General features: G+C 52.0%; 1 protein-coding gene and 1 pseudogene across 2 annotated transcripts; one reads left to right on the forward strand and one right to left on the reverse strand.

Annotated features, from left to right (window-relative positions):
* Window positions 1–548: 548 nt before the first annotated feature.
* Bik (BCL2 interacting killer) lies at window positions 549–20,031 on the reverse strand. 2 transcript variants are annotated; one of them, XM_041672476.1, is made up of 5 exons: window positions 19,829–20,031; window positions 4,368–4,539; window positions 2,081–2,179; window positions 1,435–1,552; window positions 549–1,034 (listed from the first exon to the last, which is right to left on the reverse strand). In XM_041672476.1, exons 2-5 carry the CDS (start codon window positions 4,532–4,534, stop codon window positions 942–944), a joined length of 477 nt encoding a protein of 158 aa, XP_041528410.1. In that variant the 5' UTR covers window positions 4,535–4,539; window positions 19,829–20,031; the 3' UTR covers window positions 549–941. The 2 variants fall into 2 exon arrangements, with proteins under 2 accessions (XP_041528410.1, XP_041528409.1); XM_041672475.1 differs by lacking the exon at window positions 19,829–20,031 and adding an exon at window positions 19,431–19,501.
* Window positions 5,220–19,210, forward strand: LOC121461448 (annotated as a pseudogene).
* Window positions 20,032–21,195: the final 1,164 nt, after the last annotated feature.

Genomic DNA, 21,195 nt, shown 5'->3' on the forward strand with positions numbered 1-21,195 from the left:
GTGACAAAAAAAAAAAAAAAGAAGGGCATTTGGGAGGAGGTCAGAGAAAGTGGACCCTGAAGTCACAGGCACTGGGGAGGGGCACTGTTTGGTGTCCAATGGGAATGGGCAAAGTTCCAGGTGGAGGCCCTGGTTGGTCTAGAAAGAGAATGGGCCAGGCCTGGGGTGGGGGTGCTAAGCCCCAGTGTGGGAGTCGGTGCTCCCTTTACAGCACATCCCAGCACCACTGATTTTCATGACAGCTGTACCCCCCACATACACAAAGGAGGTAGACAGACTTCCCTTAGGCTCACGGGCGGACGGGGACGAGTGCTGTGGAGCTGGGTGTGGTGGCACAGGCAGAGGCGGGCAGAGCTCTACATAGTTCCAGGACAGGCAGACAGAGCTATGCAGAGAAACCATATCAAGGGGTTTGGGGTGCTTATGGCCCTTGGGTGCAGGCAGGATCTGCAGGACTAGGGACAAAGGACACCCTTTCCCCCTATCACCATCTATATTCAGTTTTGTGACAGCCCCCCAAGAAGACCTAAGGGGAAGCTGGCTGAAAACAACATTTTATTGAACTCTCCTGGAAACAACACTTTATTGAACTCTTCACCCCAAAGAATCTAGTCCAGTAGATTCTGTGCCTCAAGGCTTCACGAACAAGGGTGTGGCCAGCACTCCCCCCACTGGTGGCCACAGGCCCAGCCTGCAGAGAGAAAGGCAGGCAGAGGTCAAGAGCCAGCCAGGCCTTAAGGGCATTTAACCAGTAATGCCCCTGAGGTACGGTGAATTCATTTGCCTTACAAAAACCCAGAAAACTTGTATGAAATCTCAGCACTATCCTGAGTTAAATATAAAAAAAAAGGGGGGGGACAGTCAGGAAACACCACAGTTAGGGTGCCGGCACCTCTAGGGGGGTGGTTGAGGGGCAGGGACCAGCCCCGCCCCACTGGGTTTCACTGAAGCTGCAAATGCAAGGCCTCGCCCAGCAGTAAGAGGACCAACAGCACCATGGGAAACAGCTGTCCGCGGGCCTGGTCAGGTGACACCTGTGGGACCAAGAGGAAAGGGAGAATGAGGCCTAGGGACCATCTGGGGTGAGCAGAGACCACTCCTGGGGACTGGGACCAAGCATAAGTGGGGGTCCTGGGTCACAATGTGAACATGGGCGTTCAAGCCAGTGGAGGTGACCAGGGGAGCCGTCATTGCACTGAGACCATGGCTGAGAGAGGGTCCCGTCTGGCAGAGGAAGGATCCCTTCAGCAGAGACCGGAAGGCACTGTTGAGTGTGTACTTGAACCTTCGCGAGTTCAACAGCCAGTCAAGCAGTTGCTGCACACACTAAGGCTTCTGGGATGGGGCGGAAGTGGAAGGAAGCTCTAGAGAGGGGTGGAGACTATGGCAAACCAGACAGCACACACAGTGGACCAGAGGTGTCAAGGCTCTTACCCAGGTGCCAGGAGTCAGAACTCTCCAGGACCAGATGTTCTCCCTGAGATTGGTGAGGCCACGAATCAGGCTTCTGAAAACCCCCCTGACACCCGTCTGACTGTAGGTAACAGCGAGTCTGTAAGACATGGAATGAGCAAGGTGGTTACTGTAGCAGCAGACACTGGATACCTGCACATGTGACTCATTACAGCGTGACGTACAACATGGCACACAGCCTCTGTGGTCCTCGGACACCCTGCTCTCTCGACTAAGAAAGTCTCCTAGACTGCATTCTGGGTCTCTGCCCAGAGTGGTCTTTACCACTCTGAAGGCCACTGAGTAAGTCACTACCTACACCTTTCCTCCTCGGAGACCAAACGAGGGGCTGCCACTGGGGTCTAGTCCACACTGCCCTGGGAGTTGGGACCTCTCAGGACTGTCCAGCCTGATGAGGGGCAACAGAAAGACCCTGGGTGAAGCTTGACCTACTGCTACGGCCAGATGCAAGGTTGGGGGACCCAGCAAAGGTTGGGGGCTGGGAAGCAAAGGGTTTCAAGCTTGCCTGGGAGCTCCCACACTTCTTCCAAGGTTTGCAGGGCACCACCCTTAGGGCCCAGGCCTATACTGGTTCTGGCTCCACCTGCCCACTTGGGCAGCTGGTTACCTGTGCATGGCAATCCCGGGCAGTTGGGCCAGACGGGGGCTCCGCAGACACAGGTCCATCTCATCACCGATGTAGGCCAGCCTCAGGGCCACCTGATTTCTGCAGAAAGATGCCAGGAAGTTAGGCACGGTTATGCTGGGAGGTCATACCATCCACCCACCCGGGTGTTCCTGGGGCACTCAGGGCCCAGAGAGAGGTGGGCAGTGGGTTGCTGGGGGCCAGCAGCAAACCTTGGTGTCCCTCTCATCCATGAGTACACTTTGGAGTAAAGGCCATTTCAAATGTGACCCTACAGGATAGGCCACGGGCTACTGAGACATCAGAGGGGCCAATAGGGGACCGACCCCAGTCTGTACCCCATGTCCATCTCTTGTGGAACTCAGACACACATTAATACTAAGAGTGTCTCATGTACCTGTTTGGAAGCCAGGGACAATTTAGCCCAGAAAAACCATCACCTGACCTTTCCCCTAGAGGATCTTGGGGAGGGGGGTGCTACCTGGTGGGCTTTGATGGTAACAGTGGATGGTAGGAGCAGTGGGGTGCTCTGAGCCCCCTTCAACTGGGCCTCATTTCATCTTCCTGCTCCAAGACCTGCCTCTGTCCCAGTCCTGAAACACTTGCGTCTGCACCCTCTTCAGACCGAGAGTGACTAACAGGCCCTGGTCTAGCCACACTTGCTAAACCAAATTCCTGAGTGAACCAAGTGTAATGGTGCACACCTTCAATTTAATGAAAATCTCGCTGGGTGGTGGTGGCGCAGGCCTTTAATCCCAGTACTCAGGAGACAGAGACAGGCGGATCTCTGTGAGTTCGAAGCCAACCTGGTCTACTACAAGAGCTAGTTCCAGGACAGACTACAAAGCTACAGAAAAACCCTGTCTTGAAAAACAGAAAAGAAAAAGAAAAGAATCTTAGGAACTGACAAGATAGCCCAGCAGTCAACAAAAAGCCCTTGTTGCTCTTGCAGAAGACCCAGGTTCAACTCCCAGCACCCAGGTGGTTGTTTCTAACCACCAGTACCTCCAGTTCTAGGGATACAACATTTCTGAGTTCTGCACAGTACACAGACATACGTACAGGCAAGCACTCATGCACGTAAAAGAAATCTTTAAAAAAATGCAAAAGTTCTCCAGTGAAATGAGAAACACTTGTGTGGTGAACACACACACACACGATACTGGGGTTTGTGTCAACCTGACACAAGCTAGAGTCATCAGAGAGGAAGGAGCCTCAGCCGAGGAAATGCCTCCATGAGATCCAGTTATAAGGCATTTTCTCATTTAGTGAACACTGAGGGAGGGCCCCACCCATGGAGGATGATGTCATCTCTGGGCTGCTGGTCCTGGGTTCTATAAGAAGGTGGGCTGAGCAGGCTAGGGGAAGCAAGGCAGTAGACAGCATCCCTCCATGGTCTCTACATCAGCTCCTGCTTCCGGGATCCTGCTTTGTTTGAGTTCTTGTCCTGACTTCCTTCAGTGATGACCAACAATGTTGAAGTGTAAGCCTAATAAACCCTTTCCTCCCCAACTTGCTCTTTGGCCATGGTGTTTCATTGCAGCAACAGAAACCCTACCTAAGACATACACACACTGAAACCAGCCTGATTAAGCCCTTTCTGGGGTTTGCCCGAACATTCCACACCAATGCCTCAGCAGCTCCTGGAAAGTCCCTGCAGAGGGGATCTTAGGAGCCACCTGCACCGCTGACCCAGTGTCCCAGGTCTCTCGATTCTGGTGGTGACAGGAGTGAGAGGAGTCAGCACGGCTGGTTGCCTGGCAACCGGGCTGGGAAGTTTTGATCCCACCTATACCCTGGGAACCCCCCCAAATAAACACTGTCCCAGGCTTCAACTCACTCAGGAATGGAGCAGGAAGTGAGACAGGCACCCAAACAGCCCCATCTTAATTCCACGACCAGAGTGACAGTGAACGCTGAAGCCGAGGGCACACAGAGAGAGCCTGTACTGACCTGCCTGCCTGTGTGCAGAAAGACTTGCCCTGGCCAGTATGGTGGCTCTTTTTCCACTGGGAAGTGAAGTGATGGGCCTCACAGCCTGAGCAGGGAGGGACCTTCCCTATCTGGACACAGTGGCAACAGCAAACATGCCCCCTCCTAGTGAAGCCAGATGGCCCAGGTTGCGGCATGCTGGTCCTGAGACCCAGGAATCACTGTCAGGAGCCCTGTGGGCTGCGGAGCCTCCTCAACCTCCACCCTACTTCTGCTCTATACAGAAGGTGCTGCTTCACCCCACGTCCAAAGAAGGACACTGGTCAGCGGGCCCTACCTGTACTCCAGGCACTCCACGAGGTCCAGATCTCTCACAGGACTAACATGTTCTTCTTCCACGGGCTCCTTCACGCTGGGAGGCCCAGGAGCCACTGGAGGCTGGGGGACCTGGTCATGCAGGACAGTCTTGATGAGGTCTCTGGCCATGAGTCTTGCCTCCGACATGTCCTCTGTGGGATAAAATAGGCCGAGCGTGACTAGGTTCCCCAAAACGATGCGGTGGGGGCCGCTGGGGCTCAGAACACAAGACCAAAGCAGGCACTTGGCATGCTGGGTACAGCAGAGCTCATGGGGACTGCAAGGCCTTGGAATCTGAACGTTCCTGACCCTCCTCTGCCCCCAGAATGAGTCACAGAAACCAGAGATGCCATCACCGAGGCCATTCACACAAGCTGGACTGCCTCTCCCGAAGCAAGTCATAAAGCTTCTAGTCCTGCTGTCCCCTGAAGACCAGGAAGCCCAAAGAATCTGAGCAGACTCCCCACTGCTCCCACCCCAGTCTGTCACAAGAACACACTTTCCTTATCTAAACACATCTGTAGCCATCAATGCATCTTCAAACCCAAAGCGGCCACACAGTGCTTCAGAGCCCCCCTCCCTCAAGCTTCTGACTTCGTGTCGCTCTCTCACCATCCCTCAACTTTTGCTCAGACAACTCTTCTGCACCCTCCCTCATGGAGGCCCATCAAGACCCTCCTACCCACTCCCTTACCCAGCATCCCTTGCAGTGCTGGCCATGTGACCAAACCTGGTCAGAGAGGTCTCAGAGACACAGGCTTGGGAGAAAAAGAGCAAAGGCCAAGCTTGTGTCACAGGGACACAAACACCACCGTCTGAACCTTTGCAGGCCATGCTGTACCGGGTGGAACTTTCTGCCACCGCCACAGCGGCCCCATGTCTGAAGAAGGCAGCTCCTGGGACCAGGAATATTACAGGCAACAAGGCTCTTTCACACAGGACAGCACATCTGGCCGGCCCCTCTCCCACCTCTTCCTGAGGAAAAGTACATCTTGGACTGACCCCTGAGAAATTCTTCATCCTTTGTCCTAAAACTGGTGTAACAGGACCCTGCGTGTTTAGAACTGGGTTTATTTTATGTTTTCTATCCCCAGAGACCTTCTCTTCCATCTCAGTAGTAGGGGCCATTGGCTATGGGATTAAAAAACATGGGACCTTTATTGGAGAATTTGTTGATAAACTTTTTATTTTATTTATTTATTTATTATTATTATTGGTTTCTCTGTGTAGCCTTGGCTATCCTGGAACTCACTTTATGGACCATGCTGGTCCCAAACTCACACAGATCCGCCTGCCTCTGCCTCCTGAGTGCTGGGACTAAAAGGAGTGCGCCACCACCACCTGGCTTGTTGGTAAACTGAATGAGCGAAAACTTGCTCACCTAAAGTAAAGCAGTAGACCATCACACACATCCAGGAGGCAGAGGACATGAAGAAGGCACGGCAGGCACTGGCTCAGAAACGCCATTACCTCTGCAACATTCGGAGGACTAATAGTGCCCTGGCCTGGGAGGTCACCTACTGGGGACAGCTACACAGAACACGTAAGGAGGTCAAGAGTCGCCTGGACCACCATATCTCTGCACGGGACATGATGGATTGCAAGGGGCAAGAGCACAACAGACTGGGTGGAGAAGTGTGTGGTGGAGAGCATCTCTCTGCACTGCAGGAAAGGGAGGCAGCCCCAAGGGCACTGTGGATCTTACGCCACCTTTTTTTTTTTTTTTTTTTTTTTTTTTGGTTTTTCGAGACAGTGTTTCTCTGTGGTTTTGGAGCCTGTCCTGGAACCAGCTCTTGTAGACCAGGCTGGTCTTGAACTCACAGAGATCTGCGTGCCTCTGCCTCCCGAATGCTGGGATTAAAGGCGTGCGCCACCACCGTCCGGCCTGATGCCGCCTTAAAACAAGGCTCAAGCTCAGCCAGTTATGCGAGTGCATCTATCTCAACTGAGACGAAATAGAGAGTTAACTAAGGGAGAACTCATCTGCATGGCGAACTCTTCCTCTATGCTCTACTGCAATGACACTGTACCCCTCCTAAGAAACGATCAAGGTCCATTTGGTGGCTTACACCCACCGCTCAGTCAGCCGGTTATCTCCGATCCTTGCTCTGCGTCTGGAATTGTCTGGTGATCATTCTGAATAAGTGATTTGCAGCAACGTGCTGCCCGGCTAAACTGAACTACTTATGAGCTTGTAAATAGTTACATCACCTTGCAATGAAGTGATGATTCAAACAGAAGAGAAAAAAGGAAAGGAACCATCCAGGACAAGACAGCTCCCCACCCGACTGTCGTGAACGTAGGGCTGAGGGCCAGAGCTACAGCAGCCAGTCAGGGATGGTAGACTGAAAGCCTGGCCCAAGTAACTTCAAGACTGGAAGCCACACCCTGCCTACTCAAGGTTCAAATTCCCAGTTTCCAATTCCTGTGGTCAGAAGCTTCTGGACCGCTCACAGTGGTGACTCACACTTTAGTAATGGTTGGTTCCATCTCCACTGAGACGGGCTGGGTGGGACTCTGTGACTGACTCACCAGAGTGAACCCCACATGGGACCGGGCAGCCTTAGTCCGTGGCATCAAGGCAACGAGAGTGTGATCTAGACGCTCTGACAGCCCAAGTCAAATGCTAGTGCAGAGACAGGAGGAGTGATCTGAGTTCAAGGCCAGTCTAGGGAGACACGGAAAGTTCCAGCCCAGATAAACCTTAGTGTGACACACAGACTTTGTTCAAAAACAAAAACAAAATGCCAGGCGGTGGTGACGCACACCTTTAATCTCAGATTCAGGAAGCAGAGGCAGGTGGATCATCTCTGTGAGTTCGAGGCCAGCCTGGTCCACAGAGCGAGTTACAGGACAGGCTATGTAGAGAAACCCTATCTTGAAAATCCACGAGAAAGTGTGTGTGTGTGGGAGGGGGGAATGAACAGCTAAGAATCCAAAATTAAAAACTTTGAGCCCTAACATCACACAGCATATGTGGTGACTCAGAGTATAGAAACTTTATCCCATGCACAGAATCACTTAATATTACATATAATAATATGTGAATATTATATTACATATAATAATATGTGAAAGTGCAAAGAAAGGTACCCGAATTTCCTATGTAGACTCTGACCTCATCCCCAAGATAGCTCTTTTGAGCCAAGCATTGGTGGCTCACACCTTTAATCCTAGCACTCAGGAGGCTGAGGCAGGTGGATCTCTGAGTTCAAGGCCAACCTGGTCTACAAGAGCCAGGACAGGCCCAAAGCTACAGAGAAACCCTGTCTCAAATTATATACATCTTTTGTATGCACGCACATGTGTGTGTGTACAGGTGTGCATGAAAAGGCCAGAGATCAATGTTGGTGACTTCCTTGATTTCTGCTAGCGACAGCAAGCCCAAGGGATCCTCCTGCCTCGGCTGCCCCTGCACTAAGATTACAGGCAAGCACATCCAGGTTTGGCTTTCTGAGTTGGTGCTGAGGATACTAGCAGCCATCTCCCTTAGTCCTTAGTCTGGTTCATTACATATAAGCAGGTGGTATCTCAAATCCAAAAGACTCTGGCACCCATCCTGAAGACCGTACACAGGTCCTGCTGGCTCGAGCCTGTTTCTCTACCCTGCACTGGGCTGTGTCCAGACTGGAGATTCCTTTATTTTACCTCCCAACAACCGAGTGAGGGGCAGAGCACAAGACCCTGGCTTCATCCCCAGCATACACGCTGACACACAAGAACCAACTTAAACATGGTCTTGGAAAAGTTCATGCCTGAGCTAAGAATAAACAGTGACCCAAGACTTCCCGTCCCCAGGCCAAGGCAGACCAATGTCCATTGTGAGGTGAGCCGACTACAGGCACACTGCATAAAACCATTTTCCAGAGGCCACCGGAGGCTAAACACCGAAGTGTCCCACTGACCACTCCCTGTATTAAAGAAAGAGATGGTTGGAAGCCTAGGCACTCGGGGGACTAGAATGTAAGCTGGGACCCTCCAGGTGTCTCAGGGCTGACTCAAGACAGGTGACTGTCAGCAGCGCAGCCCAAATGCGTGTTGTGTGCGATCAAGGAGCCGAGTGCACATGAGGTGACATCATCAACTACCACAGCAGGTAGGGAGGCGTGGTGAGCTCTGGGCTTTGAGAAGCCATATAAGGACAGCATTGTTCTTCCTTCCAGAAGTGGAAAAAGAATACCTGTCCAGAGTTTCTGTCTCAACAAAGAGGTGGCTGTCTCCCCTCCTAAGAGGAAGGCACAGGGGAGGCCGACATCTGTTCCCAACGACAGCTCAAGTCTCACAGGACAACGGCAGCAAGGACTAGAAGTGTAAACACAGCCCAGCAGACGCACCTGCCGGGCAACACCTTCGCCTGGAGGTGGAAGCTGTGGGCTGCAGCAGGAGGGAAGGGGGCTCCACCTGCTCAGTGCACCTGCAGGCAGAGCTGCAAAGCTGTAAAGTGGGAGCATGCCTCCCCCCAACACCACTAGGCTATGACCCGGGGAAGGAGCCAGGCAAGGTCACCTGGCGTCACCGGGGTGCTCACACAGGTACCGTACACACAGGTACCGTACTCAAAACACTTGACCTATCTGCCCCAGGGAGTGCTTGGCAGCGGTTAAAAAACAAAAAAGGAGATCAAGGATTTGCAATATAGAGATACCAGCAGGTCTCTAGCTAGCTTGGCTCAGAGCCACTCAGAGCCCTGATGGGCCACGATAGGCCCTTTCCCAGACTGAACTTGCATTTCATGGAAGCCATTCCCAACTCTGGCCAGCAGCCAGCAATGTCACCATCTCCCAGGAGCAGCCTGACCTCACTGACCATGTCACTGTACCGCCAGTTCACTGAGAAGCAGAGAGAATACAGTCAGGAAGCAGAAGCCACAGAAGGGGCAAGGGCAACGCTCAGCCCGAACACCTAGGGGGTTCCTTCCTTCCCGCTAAGCCTCCTTCAACAAGTCATCAGGTATGTGTGTCTACGAAACATCCCAGACACCCACTCATGGTATTGTGGAATGTCAGAGCGGACAGAAGTCAATGTGCCGAAGTCACTAGCTCCACCCACTAGGCAAGAATGATGTCACTGGTCATGGTGGCACTCACCCATAATCCCAGTGAAAAAGAAAGCTTCAGGTCAAGATATTCAGACAGGCTGGGCAGTGGTGGTGCACGCCTTTAATCCCAGCCACTAGGGAGGCAGAGGCAAGTGGATCTCAGTGAGTTTGAGGCCAGCCTAGTTACAACACAAGTTCCAGGACAGCCAGAGCTGTTACACAGAGATACTCTGTCTTGAAAATAAAAAAAAAAAAAAAAAAAAAAAAACCTTCCTGCAGAAACTCTTAAAACTCCTACATAAAGGCTGCAAAAGAAGCAGGGTGATGGTACAAGTAATCCCCCCACTCAGGAGGTGGAGGAAGAAGATCAAGAGTTTAAGGCCAGCCTGGTCTACACAGCAGTTAAAAGACATCCTGGGCTACCCAAGGCTTCATCTCACGATACTAAAAACAAAATAATAAAGAAGTAACATTGAAGATGCAGATAAAGAAAGACACAGACTCGCTTATGGTCAAGACGTCGTAGAGTGGTACAGACTAGAAGCAGCCTCTGCAAATGTGTGCTTATACATGTGCTTGCGTGTGCATGTACATACATGTGCACATATGTTGGGTGGTCCTTATGAAACCATGTCCAGAACCTCGCTGCCCAGAGGCTCAGGCCCGAGTGACTCAGCATGCAAAGCCATTTCCCTGGGAAAGCAGACCAGGCCCTCATTTGCATCGGTCCCCTCCTTTGCTTCCTTGTCTCCCTAAACCCAGCCTCCACCTCTCTTTCACCTCCAGGCTAGACTGTTTCCACCTCAGGGCAGACCCTGTTCCCAGCCTGCTCCCAGACAAGGGCCACAGTGGAATGGAACTTCATTCAGCCTTGAAGCTGGACACCTGGCCTTCACCTTGATCCTCAATCCTTCAGCCTGAATTCCCAGCATCCCCAGCACTGGATGGCTGCTGTTACCGGAGGCCTGAGAGAACAGGCCCTGCTGGAGGGTCAGCCACCCATGTGTCTTCCTTAGAAGACTCTTGAGCTCCACTGCTCTCCCATCTTGATGGCCTGGGACAGACCCCATTCTCATCTCGGGTTACCATTCTAATCCCAACACTTCACCTTTCCCATCCTACCTGCTGTTGAGTGGAGATAATGCAGCCACACTGCTGGGGCTCCTTGTCCAGGCACAAGGCCCCCGCTTGTCCCTGTTAGAACGTGATGGGTATGTAAACAAGGCTTCGTTCCATGTGTGGATTAGTTTCCTCCATGTCCACGGTAACCCTTCCACCGCCATCAGAAATCAGCTACCTAAGCCTTTCCCATGAGCCTCTGCGTCCACCTAAGGTCAAGAATCAGAATGGAGAGGGCAAACACATGTGGACCTGGGACTGGGAAGATTCCTCCCGAGTCGCAATGCCAGCCCCACCCCCACCCTGGCCACACTGTCTTTAGTAGACCTCCACCAGGCAGAAGCCTCAGGGCTAACCTGCCCAACTGTGTGGTGTGTGGATTCCTAGATTTCAAGGGCCACGCAACAACCACTATGGGGTCTCTCTTCCAGCCAGTCACCCAGTCTTGGTCCCTTCTCTGACCACACCCAGCAACCGTGAGCTGGAACAGGCTGTGACCCTGGACCCTTGCGAATGCAGTGCCCATCACCTGGGCATTCTTGGGAAACTGGCCATTCCTGCGGGTCCCGAAGAGCTCAGCCCGGGCATCACATTCCCAGACACTAGGAGCCCTCACAGCCGCTCTCTGCCTCCCTTTACTTCCACCCAACCACGCGGGATATGGCTGTTTCCCTGGTAGTTTAGATCATGGAAACGGGTTGCGGGGTGTCCTTGGGCAGACCAGTAAACTGATCTGAGCCTCGGGTATTCTCACTTCTACACTGGGATACTGTCGTGGGGCCATTGGGGCTTCAGTCCCTGGCAGAGACTCCCACAATGCATCTTTTCTTCTTTTCTTTCTTTTTTTTTAAAAGATTTATTTATTTATTATGTATACAACATTCTGCCTCGATGTATGCCCGCACACCAGAGGAGGGCGCCAGATCTCATTATAGATGGTTGTAAGCCACCATGTGGTTGCTGAGAATTGAACTCAGGACCTCTGGAAGAGCAGCCAGTGCTCTTACCCTCTGAGCCATCTCTCCAGCCCCCTCTTCTTTTCTTTCTTATTGGTTGTTCAAGACAGGGTTTCTCTGTAGCTTTGAAGCCTGTCCTGGAACTCACTCTGTAGACCAGGCTGGTCTCAAACTCACAGAGATCCGTCTGCCTCTGCCTCCCAAGTTCTGGGATTAAAGGCATGCGCCACCACCACACGGCCCCACGCTAGCTATGTCTTATCTGGCGCCCCCAGCACCAAACAGGAAGAACCCTGCTGCCCACCTCACAGATATTCAAACTAAGAGCAGATGGAACCAGCCTGGGGCCCCAAAGTCATCTGGATGGTCATAGCTGGGTGGGCCAGCTGAGCATCCCTAGCTGAACATCAGAGCTCCTCGCTGCCTTTCTTATGCACTACCCTAGCCCCAGACCATGAAACTGGAATGTCACCAAGTGCTAGTAGCATGCACAACTTGGGAAAAGTCCTGAACGTATGGACAGACAGAACTAGGCTCCAGTTCCTTCTCTGCTCCTGCTTTGTGACCACAGACCAATCACCTAAACTCTCTGAATCCAGCTGATACCAGTACCACCCCAGGTCTGTGAAAAGATGAGATATCACACACCACCACCACCACCACCACCACCATACAGGGCCTCCATTAAAGCAGGCCACTTAGTGAGTTCAAGGCCAGCCAGGTCTACAGAGTGAGTTCCAGGACAGCCAAGGCTACACAGAAAAACCCTGTCTCGAAACTGCCCCTCCCCCTTCAAAGCTGGGTTATTGAACTGGCAGACTCAGAGGCAGCTAGAACCACAGCCAGCGAACAACCATAGCCCCAGTACTCCACTCTGAATAGGCAAGTTCCCTCTCTCAGGAGGGCTCGAACGGCAGCTACCAAAGTTTCACATGCACATTCTGAGTTGTGGGTGCATGTGCCATGTGTCCCTGGAGGCACCCGCAGTCATGGGGTGGGCCATGAGTTCTTGGCATCCATACAAAAGCCTTTCATGACGGTTCTTAGCCTGACTCTTGAGAGAGACAGGAGGATCCCTGGGGCTCCTTGCCCAGCCAGTCTAGACAAACTGGTGAACTTCAGCTTCGGTAAGAAACTGTGTCCCCAAAAATATAGGGAGTGATTGAGGAAGACAGCCATCACTGACCTCTGACCTCCACAAATCTACCCACTCACAAACACACACAGGACAGACAGATACACCTACTAGCACAAACTTCTCTCTCAAAGGAGGAGAGACAGCAGGATGGGGGAGCATGACAGCCAGAGGAGGGACATGGCATTATTTTTTAACCATAAATGTGTCTGGCCTCTTGAAGTCTGACTCCATGCCTGTGGCTGGCACCATCAATTCAAAGAAAAACTAATGGCTCAAACTGGTGGGAATAGAGAGATGTTTGTCTTTTTCTTTTTTTTTTTTAAACCTTGTGCAGTCCCCAATCCTCCTCCAGACTCAGGACCCCCTTTTCCCAGGAACCTGAAGATATCCAAACAGCTTGCTAGGGCTGGGCTGGGCTGGGCTGGGCTGACTTCCCAGCAGAGACAGAGAAACAGTGGAAAAAGGAAGGAAGACAGGGAGGAGAGAGAAAGGGAAGGACATAAAAAGGGGCATTCGTGTCTGTGGGTGTTGTCCAGCAACACAGAAAGAAGTAACCCTGAAGGTTCAGCCCTGGTCTCGCCGGCACATTGTCACCACCAACCTCAGCGCTATCCCTGAGCAAAGTCACTATTAGATTTATTTTACTCTGGGTGTTTTGTCTGCATGTATGCACATCCCATGGGCACAATGTTTTTGCAGGCCAGAAGGGGGCATGAGGCTTCGGGGAAATAGAGTTACAAGGTGGTTGTGAGTGGCCTACCATAGATCACGGAGATGTTCATCAGTATCTGTAAATGGAACCTCATGGAAGAAAGATCTAGAAGCAAACCTTCGAAGAGGGTGATGGAACTTACACACTTGATTACAGACAACGTAAACCTTTCTTTGAGACAAAGTACCCTGTGTTTCAAGGCTGGCTTTGAACTCAAAATATAACTTAGGATGACTTTGAACTTCTGATCCTCCACCTCCTCAGTCACTCTCCTGTGTCCAGTTTGATTCAGTACTGGGAAAAGAACCCAGGGCTTCGTGGATGATAGACAAGGACTCTACCAGCTGAGCCACAGCCTCAGCCCACTTAAATGTCTGACAAAAAGCATTTAATTGCGTATCATCCCTGACCCCAGCACCTGGCTGCTCACAGATCTTTAATTTGCCTGAGAACTGTAGAAAGACACATAAGGACATTCAGCTATGTATAGGGGACCGTGTCCATCTGGATTCTGTTTCCTTCCTCTAGCTTTCTTGCTGAGCACGTGACAGGAGACCAACCCACAAGTGTTTGGTTTAACAAGTGTTTCTCTGGTGTAAACTCCTTGTCAAAAATGGCCCTCTGGACCCCTGGGCTCTGTGTGACTTTGGACAGATTCCTTAGGCCTCCTGGACGCCTAATTCTTCATCAGGGAAGAAAGAGAAGCTCAGGGCATGTTTGCCTGGTTAATCCTCTCTGAGAATACTGCCATCTGGGGCCCCCAACTCCATGACAGAACACCTGGCCAGTACACAGAAGACCCTGAGTTCCACCCCCAGCTCCACCATAAAGTCTAGAAAGTATTCTAGTTAGCAGAGTATTGCGATGTAACAATTCTCCTGAGTCTCAAATCACACACACACATACACACAAAGCCAGAATTCTGTGCTTTTCTGTCTCCATTAGAGGACAGAGTGATAAGCTACCATCTTCCCCTTCAGTTTCTTATTCTTTTTGTTGGAAAGTTCAAGTCCTGGTACAAAACCCCAGAACCTACTGGGCTCCTCTGGGAGGCAGACTCCATCCTCCTCCTTCCTTCTGATGGTACTGGGCTCACCCAGATCCTTTTACTAAGCCTTCAGCATCCCATGCTCCAGGTAGGCCAGGGACCCGCTTGCTCCTCAGCCCTCCCATCTCCAGGACAGGATTCAACTTCTCCTCACCCTGTTGTCCCAGCACCTTGGGTCAGCTGACCTGGATTGGACACATGGCCTTTTATGGCCTCAATCAATGTTTACCTGTCTGTCTGCCCAGGGAGAAGGCATGGCAGCGTGTGGCAGCAGAGGAAGTTCTCTGGAAAACATGGAGAATGAGCAGCACACGGGGACAGAGCAGACAACGCCCTTGTGTGGAGGACCCTAGAGTGGACATATACCCATGCTGGGCCATGGGGTCACCCGTTAGGACAGGAAGAGAGCCTCGCTGGAGACGTGCCCTAAGGAGGATATGCTCATTAAAGGCCCACAGAAGTAATGTCTACGCTAACCACCCCCTGCCCACTGGGTCTAGGTACCATCTCTCATTTGCCACACCTGAGGACCTCTCTGGCTGTCCTTACGCATAGCTGGCCTTGCCCTGGTCCCCATATGGGGGTGCTTCCTCACTGCAGTCCCTTCCTTGTGAATGTTTCCTCTTCCGATGAAAAAAACACTTGCTCAGTTCCCTAACTTTCACCTTTTCCGGTGCACCGTCTTTCACCAGATATCCAGGTGGGCTCTCCTTCCCTGCCCTTCCCAGTATGGCAAGTCTCCTCACAGGCAGAGTAACTGGGCACCAAGTTTTCTCTCATCTCCAGAAAAACAGGTTTGCTTGGCAGTGCCCAGAGGCTGTTTTGTATTGTCACAACCTAATGTTGACACTAGGTAAATCAGCTGCCCTCTTCGTGCCACCCTGTGCCCTGGCCACCTTGCCCGCCCCTCCTGCCTGCCTCAAGGCCAACAAGAAATGTGCCGGGAATGTATTTGCTGACACTGTTCCCCTAAGGCTTAGCTTCAGCCAGCCAAGGGTAGGACAAAGAAAGCAGCCACACACGTCCAGTCCAGACCCACTGCGGCTTCCTGGTGGCCACTACCAACAAAAGCCGGGCATCGTTCAGAACTTCCTTGAAACAGTTTCTGAATTGTTCCAGGCAGACAGCAAAACAGTGACTCTCTCGTGGGATCCTCTCCGTCAGCTGCCGGGGAAGCAAGAGCCATCAATTGTCCACGAATGTAATTGACTCACTAAAAACAGGATGCTTTCCAGGGAGAGGGGGAAACACTGCCTGTGGCAGGGACTGCTCTAAGTCTCACGGGCCAATATGTCCTTCTAACTACCCCCTCCCTCCCGCCACTAAGAGAGAAGTGAGGGGACGGGAACATGAGACAGGATGGCTAGCTGTACCCTGTTTCTCTTCTTTCAAGACATGGTCTCCTGTATTCCAGGTTGGCCTCCAACTCAATATGTAGCCAAAAATGAGCAACTTTTAACTTCTGCCCCTCCTATTTCTTCGCAAGTGCTAGTATAGCCGGTGGTGGTGGCACACCACTTTAATCCCAGCAGTCAGGAGGCAGAGGCAGGTGGATTTCTGTGAGTTCAAGGGCAGTCTACAGAGGGAGTTCCAGGACGCTAGCATTACAGATGTTCTCTGCTATCCCTGGTTTATTCGGTGCTGGGAGTTGAACTCAGGAATCTGGGTGTATTATCCAGTCACTCTACCAACTGAGCTACATCTCCAGTCCACGGTCCCAGCTTTCTTTGCTTTCAGTGAATCCAGCAGTAATTTCATTTCTGTATGTCAGCGATCTTACAGAGAGCCCAGCATGCAGGCAACCCCTCTATCCAGAGTTACTTATTCCAAATGCCCAAGCTATGACAGGCACCAGAGACCTACCCTTTGATATCCCTTGTCTCACAGAGCCCGCAGACTACCGTGAGTCAGGACACAAATACATGAGGCCACTTCAGACAAACAAGAGTTTAGGACAGAGCAACTGACCAGTGAGACAACAAGAAGCGTTAGACACAGAGGACCTCTCACAGGTGTCAAAAGATGACGCTCCAGCCGGGCGGTGGTGGCGCACACCTTTAATCCCAGCACTCGGGAGGCAGAGGCAGGCGAATCTCTGTGAGTTCGAGACCAGCCTGGTCTACAAGAGCTAGTTCCAGGACAGGCACCAAAGCTACAGAGAAACCCTGTCTCGAAAAACCAAAAAACAAAAAAAAAAAAAAAAAAAAGATGACGCTCCAGCTAGACACCCGCAAAGGTTATTGTATTGATGTCTTATAAACTTCCTAGGAGTCAGATGGTGATGGCGCACACCTTTAGTGCCAGCACTCAGGAGGCAGGGGCAGGCAGATCTCTGTGAGTTCAAGGCCAGCCTGGTCTACAAAGCAGTTCCAAGACAGCCAAGGCTACACAAAGAATCCCTGTCTTGAAAAACAAATAAACAACCAACAAACGTCCCAGTGCTTAAAGAAATATTCCTACAAAAAAGGATCAGCTGCAGCTGGGGTGGAACTCAAAGGCAGTGTTGCTTAAAACACACAAAGCCCAGGGTCCCAGCGCTAGGACTGAAAACAAAAGTAACTTTAAATACTAACTAGGAGACAGCTTAGAAGAAGATTAGTTAAATGAGCTTGTCACCAGGTTGGAAAATGACACTCTGCATTTTCAAGCTTGGGCTGGAAGCCAGCATCCTCTGGCAGGGTAACATTTTTGAGTTAAGAAAAATAAAAAAATAAGCCTGGTGCCATCGGTCCATAAACCTAGGCTCTCAGAAGCAGGAGGATCGAGGTTTCAAAGAAAGCCTGGTCTATACAGTGTGGGACCCTGTCTCTAAATTATAAAACAAAGCAAAACCAAAGACAACCTTTAAACCTAACTGGGAAACTACAGAGATACAGCAGCTAAGATCAGCATCAGCCCGGTGCCCTTGAGCTCAGAAGGTGACGGTGTGGTGGTTAGGTGTGACCCGAGGGTCCCCAAAGCTTGGAGTGTTGAAATTTAATCCCCATTGTGAGGTATTTAGAACTCAACCTCACTGTGGTATTTAGAGGCAGGTGAATAAAATGAGACAAGGTTGTGAGTCGGAAGTATCACATACACAATGAGTGTCTTCTGCCAGCAAGATGGCCGTCACTCCATCTGGGGCACTGTGTTATTAGTAACAGAAAACAGACTAAGAGTCAGCACTCAGGAGTCAGAGGCAGGGGGACTGAAAATGCAGGCTAGCTTCTACTACATGGTGAGGGCTTACTTAAGAAAAAATAAAGAAGGTACTGGGCAGGGGCGGTACACACCTTTAATCCCAGCACTCGGGAGGCAGAGGCAGGTGAATCTCTGTGAGTTCGAGGTCAGCCTGGTCTGCAGAGCAAGTTCCAGGACAGCCAAGGCTACACAGAGAAACTGTGTCTAGAAAAAATTAAATAGGGGGTTCAGTCGGTAGTGCTGGTCTAGTGCGCACAAAACCATGAGTTCCAGCCTTAGCAGAAGATAAACTGGGCACAGTGACTACACCTGGAATCCCAGGACTCCAGAGGTGAAGGGAAGAGGATCAGGCATTCAAGACCATACCATATCCAGCTACATAGTGAGCTCGAGGCAGGCGAGGCTACATGAGACACTGCCGCAAACCAAAAAAGCAATCCTCAAATCCTGGAGAATAGAGGGGGACAAAATGGGGGAAGTAGGGGAAAGTAGGGGAAAGTGAAGAGGTGGGGAGGAACACACGTGGAAGGTCAGGAGTACACACCTGCCCCACAGCAGGACATTACATCCAAAGCCAGCAGCTGCCCCAGATGTATCCAAGTATCCAAGTGGATATTTGCAGAACAGCAACAATAAGCATACAGAAAGTTACTCCTCCAAAATATGCTCAAATGGGGTGGAACTCAAGACAGCAGCAGCATTGCTGAGTAGTTCAGCAGTCTCCTGGGTGGGGTTCCTTCCCACCACAGTAGACCTAATATTTCACAAACTCAACAAACTGAGGTGCAGAATGGCGGAGGAGCCTGTAGGAAGCCACACAGCCAAGAAGAGACAACTGGGGCATAAACCTCAGTTTCTCTAACTGAAACCAGACCTCCTGCTCCACAGAGGTTAGGCGATTCTTCAGCTTAGAGCAAGGTTCACTGACCCCTTCCCAAAGTAGGAAGGAGATTGGCCTTCTAGGAAGCTGCAGCTGGCTCCAGGCGTCAGTAACAGTGTTACGAACAGCAGGGGCAATGACAACAAGAAACAGCAACACTTTGCAAGGTGGCTCATTGAACTTGGGAGCAGCAATTAACAGTTTACAAAGCTACATGCATCTGCAAGACCATAGGGTTGGAGAGGACAGCACGAACACAAAGCGCTGACCCGGAGTAGCGCACGGCCGACCTTCCTGAGGGTCCCTAAGCCCCACACAAACATCCGACGTAACAAGCAAGGCAGATTCCTCTGGGGTATCCAGTCGGGCGGGTCCTTGCTCCTGAGCGTGGGCAAGTGACAAAGAACTTGAAGAAGTACCTATTTGGTCTGCCCGAGTCTCTTAAAAAGGCCCTTCTGCTGTCCCCTCAAAGACGTGCATCCCCCCCTTCCCTTTCCCCCAGGTCCCAGCGGGGACAGATGTGAAACCTGGATTCTGTCGGAGACAGGTGTAAACCACCAGGTCGCCGCAGGGACGGTGCAAATCCCAGGATCCCCGAGGGAGGGACAGATGCGAACTCGCCGGTCCTGGCGGGGACAGGTGCCGACGCCATCTTCCGCCTGCGGCCCGGGCCGAGCCTGGTCGCCCTACGCTGGCAGTGCCGCGCCCTGATCTCAGACGCACAGCACAGAGCCTCGATTCGCACCCCTTAAGGTTTCGACACCGAGGGAGCGGCGACAGCGAGGGGCACTTGCTCATCGTGTCCTGGGGCCGAGCCGCATTGCACGGATGCGCGGCGGAGCACGCGGACGCGGCTAGCTCTTTCTGGGGTGGCAGCCAGGGAGGGGACGTTTCGGAGCCGGGGCCACCGAGGGACTTGGACACCGGTCCCCAACCTTCCAGCCGCTTGGCCTGAGGCTACCTGGCGCTTACCTGTCGGGCTGCGCTGGGTAGCGGTGGGCGAGCTGCCCGAACACCTCTCGGTCCGGACGGCGCTAGCAGAGTCGGGGGCGCTGGCCGGAGGCGGGTTAATGTGAGCGGCGGGCTGGGCCCTGATAGGTGGCCGCGCCAGCCCCGCCCCTCTCCCTTCCCGACCCAGCTCGAGATCCCCGGCCCCACCAAGAGGCTACAGGACCGCTGAAAGAGCGCCGTTAACTTGCCTCTCGTCACCTGCGGACCTGCCACGGTGTCCGCGCCAGTGCGTCTGCGAGCGCGCGCTCCGCACCCGAGTATCCACAGACATCGCCGCTGGCCAGGTCTGCGTATATCATCCAAGTTAGGGTCCTCACAGTACTCCCAAGGGCTCGGTGCTTTTTATCCTGACCACTTACCCACAAAGGAACTGAGGCTCAGGACAGGCGACAGTTTGATTGATAAACGAATGAAGTCAATGTTTAAAACTCCGCGCTCTTTAGGTTGCCCACACTTGGGTGTCTTTAAATCTTCACGAATGTCGAAAGTTCTTCCCAGAAATCAGCCGTGAAGCCCCATAGCTTTCCTGTGCTCTGGCCTGCTGCAAGCTTCCCGCCGCACCTCCCAGCCTCCCCTCCTCTTTCCCCTCGTCCGAGGTCGTGTCAGCACGCCTAGCCCTCCAGCGAAGGCTAAGGGTGAAGAAGGGAATCGATGGGAGGAGAAATCTAGAATTACATACGGAGTGGGAGGAGTTGAGTCTCCAGTGCCCTGGCCCGGGAGCTCCATCCGAGGTGTGTTGAGATGTAGGGCTTGACCGAATTACAAAGTAACCATTATCTGGACAACAACAAAGCTTGTTTACCCTAAATCAGCTCTTCTCGGGGTAGCAGAGGTCAGGGTCTGGGGCAGGTGCTTCCTACAGGGCGCTTCACCATGCTGTTGGCTTAGCGCTGATGCTTGGGGCTCCCTAAATGTTCTCCTGACATGGGATGAGAGCCCCCACTATATGTTAGGGGGTTCCAGTCAGAATTTAATCTCAGACGCCTTCCTAACTGCCACTCGGACCCTTCCAGCTTTGTGGTTCTTCCATCACCTCCGAGCTCAGAAACGAATTTAACCCTGACATTTGCCCATAGCCACCAGGGATTGCTACAGCCTGGGAGGGGGGGGGGGGGGCAGGAAGCCTCAAGGCCTCTGCGTCACTGCATTTTACAGATGAACTGATGGAGACTAAGAAGGGAGGCAATGACAAGGAGTCTCACAGGTCAGAAAGACCTGCCGTGTTGGAAGATGCCAGCAACGGCATCTGGAGGCAAAATGCCAGGTGCATAGTAAGTGTTCCGTCAACATTAGCAGAGGAGATGGGGGAAGGAGGCCAATTTGAGGTCAGATGGGGACTTAAGGGCCCAGGGGAGGGGTGAGTGAAAATATTTAGAAAATATTTAGCCTGGGAGATCCCCAAGGCAACATACTGATCAAATGGAGAGGGTAGGCAGGTGGACTGGCTCAACCCAGAGGCTGGGAGGTTGGATGGGCTCTGGGCAAGACAACGAGAAATCATTTCTTAAATTAGAAAGGAAAGCTGGGCATATTGATAATCCCAGGATTTGAGAAGGGGAAGCAGGAGGATCAAGGAGTTCAAGACCGTCCTCAGTTATATGGTGAGTTCCAGGTCAGCCTGGGATCTGTGAGATTCTGTCTAAAATGAATTTAGAAAAGAAAAAAACAAAAAAGAGACAAATGAAGGAAAATAGGGCAGAACTGCTTAAATATGAGTGTAGCTCTC

Source organism: Microtus oregoni, unplaced genomic scaffold (assembly GCF_018167655.1).
Source record: "Microtus oregoni isolate MIOR12 unplaced genomic scaffold, Mior012 000022F_ref0000154, whole genome shotgun sequence".
In the NCBI taxonomy this organism is placed as follows: Eukaryota; Metazoa; Chordata; class Mammalia; order Rodentia; family Cricetidae; genus Microtus; species Microtus oregoni.

Bases quoted from the DNA above. Each gene is read 5' to 3' on its own strand.
- Bik (XM_041672476.1), bottom strand. From the start codon at position 4,534: ATGTCGGAGGCAAGACTCATGGCCAGAGACCTCATCAAGACTGTCCTG. The intron at 2,180-4,367 runs GTAGGGCCCGCT...ATCTTTCTGCAG, and splicing joins GTGGAGTGCCTGGAGTACAG to AAATCAGGTGGCCCTGAGGC. The intron at 1,035-1,434 runs GTAAGAGCCTTG...TTGGTCCCACAG, and splicing joins TTCTGACTCCTGGCACCTGG to GTGTCACCTGACCAGGCCCG.